A 1,773-nucleotide genomic window follows, 5' to 3' on the forward strand; every position below is an offset into this window, starting at 1 on the left:
TGTCACAATGCTTCCCATTAGAGAGAAGAAGGACAAACTCATCATTCCCACTAACAATTGGACCACCGTGAATAGGCTTCCCAAAGCCAAAATCAAGCTCTCCAAATGGCAGTTTCCACCAAGCTGAAACATAAAAATTCCCATTACAAGTTGCTGGAATTCCTTTGTAAACCTCCAACCAATCTATTACTGATTTTATATAAACATCTGTCACACCTTCCCTTGCTTCCTTTACCTTCTTAACCCCGAAAGAAACTGGCTTATAGATTAAATCCCGCGCTTTTGCAGTGGCAAAGGCTGTGATTACAGCATTTCCAGCAAACCCTTCTGGTAAAGGTGGAGATATTTTAGACCTTATGTCCACTGCAAAAAGAGCAGTTGAATCTTCCGATTGTTTGTTCTCAAAAACTGCCTTTGTTCTTGCCCTCCAAAGGTGAGCTACAATTACTTCAAATGTGGAACACTTTACCATGGCCTTCTCTTTGAGAGAAATGATCATTTGTGAAGTGAAGGAGAAGAGTTTGTGAACATAGTTTTCTGAGAAAATCAGTGGAGATGGAGATGTACGGTTTTGTGAGGTGAAAGACGAGGCAAGATACGAAGTTTTCACAAGTTTTATGTATTCATTATGAGGATAATCGATCTGAGGTGGAGTTCTTGCTCTAAGGCATGTTCTATCATTGTTAACAACATTAGATATTAGGCCTTCCCCTCTGCATAAAGAGGCAAGATTATGAAACATTTCGCTAGCCGATTTTCCATCAAGAATTGCATGATTTGTCATAAGCGCCAGTGAAAATCCACCACATTCAAACCTGGTTACCTGTAAAGTCACCCAAAAATCATATATCAAGATTTTAAATATACTCATGGTACTATGGTAGACAACAGTGAAAAGATAAAATGGGAATTGCCTGGATAGTAAAAATTGCAGTTTCATCAAGACTTTTGTACAACCCCTGGCGATAAATTAAATGATTAAAAGTTGGATTTGGTAGGGAAAGATTTCCAAGATCTTTCAGTGTTAGTCTTGATGTTGCACTCACAAACATAACTCCAGCATTATTACATAAAAGCTCCAGTCTCTTAGTTTCATCATTAAGCTTAAGCCTACCAGCCATGAAATAGTATGGAACCAAAAGCACTTCTTCCACTGCTTTTTTAACCATTTCAGAAATGTTTAGTGTTGAAGGGGTCTTATCTGGAGAAACCTCAAAGAAAAAGACTGTTTCCACAGGAAAAGTTACTGCTTGGTCAATATTTGATAAATAAATGGTTTCAATAGGGGTAGGGTTACTAGAGGAGGAGAGGAAAACTGGTTCTTCCTTAACTAAATCTTTATCTGATAAAGAGATAGTGTTGTACACCATTTTGAAAGGTGTCTCCTGTAGGTTTATGGGATTTTCAAACTTACTTGCTAAGTTGTGTTATTATTATATTTATACACATTCCATGTATATATCGATCATGAAATTTAGTATTAATTTGTGTTGATAGGTGCAAAGTGCATGAGTACTGAAATATTCTTGTTGTGGCATGACATGAGATTGGCAACTGGAATTTTTAATTGAGAATTATGTGCACATTTAGTGTTCATGGATCGAAACTGTAGGCATGAAATGTTCATTTCTTTGCTTCAAATGACCCTTGAGTGAGTTCACTCAAAATAGGAAATGGTATTAGTATGGAGGGATTTGGAGATTAAAGAATTCTTATTTTGGTGATAGATAGCATTATCTTTTTAAAATGGTGGTTGTCGGTTGATGTTAGAGA

General features: G+C 36.7%; 1 protein-coding gene across 1 annotated transcript; it reads right to left on the reverse strand.

Annotated features, from left to right (window-relative positions):
- Window positions 1-6: 6 nt before the first annotated feature.
- Window positions 7-1,484, reverse strand: LOC111390083 (omega-hydroxypalmitate O-feruloyl transferase-like; the record flags this gene model as incomplete). The annotated part of the gene is made up of 2 exons (XM_023015069.1): window positions 915-1,484; window positions 7-823 (listed from the first exon to the last, which is right to left on the reverse strand). Coding segments are annotated over exons 1-2 (1,273 nt in total), but the record flags the coding sequence as incomplete, so codon positions are not given.
- Window positions 1,485-1,773: the final 289 nt, after the last annotated feature.

Source organism: Olea europaea, unplaced genomic scaffold, assembly GCF_002742605.1.
Source record: "Olea europaea var. sylvestris unplaced genomic scaffold, O_europaea_v1 scaffold6496, whole genome shotgun sequence".
Taxonomy (NCBI): Eukaryota; Viridiplantae; Streptophyta; class Magnoliopsida; order Lamiales; family Oleaceae; genus Olea; species Olea europaea.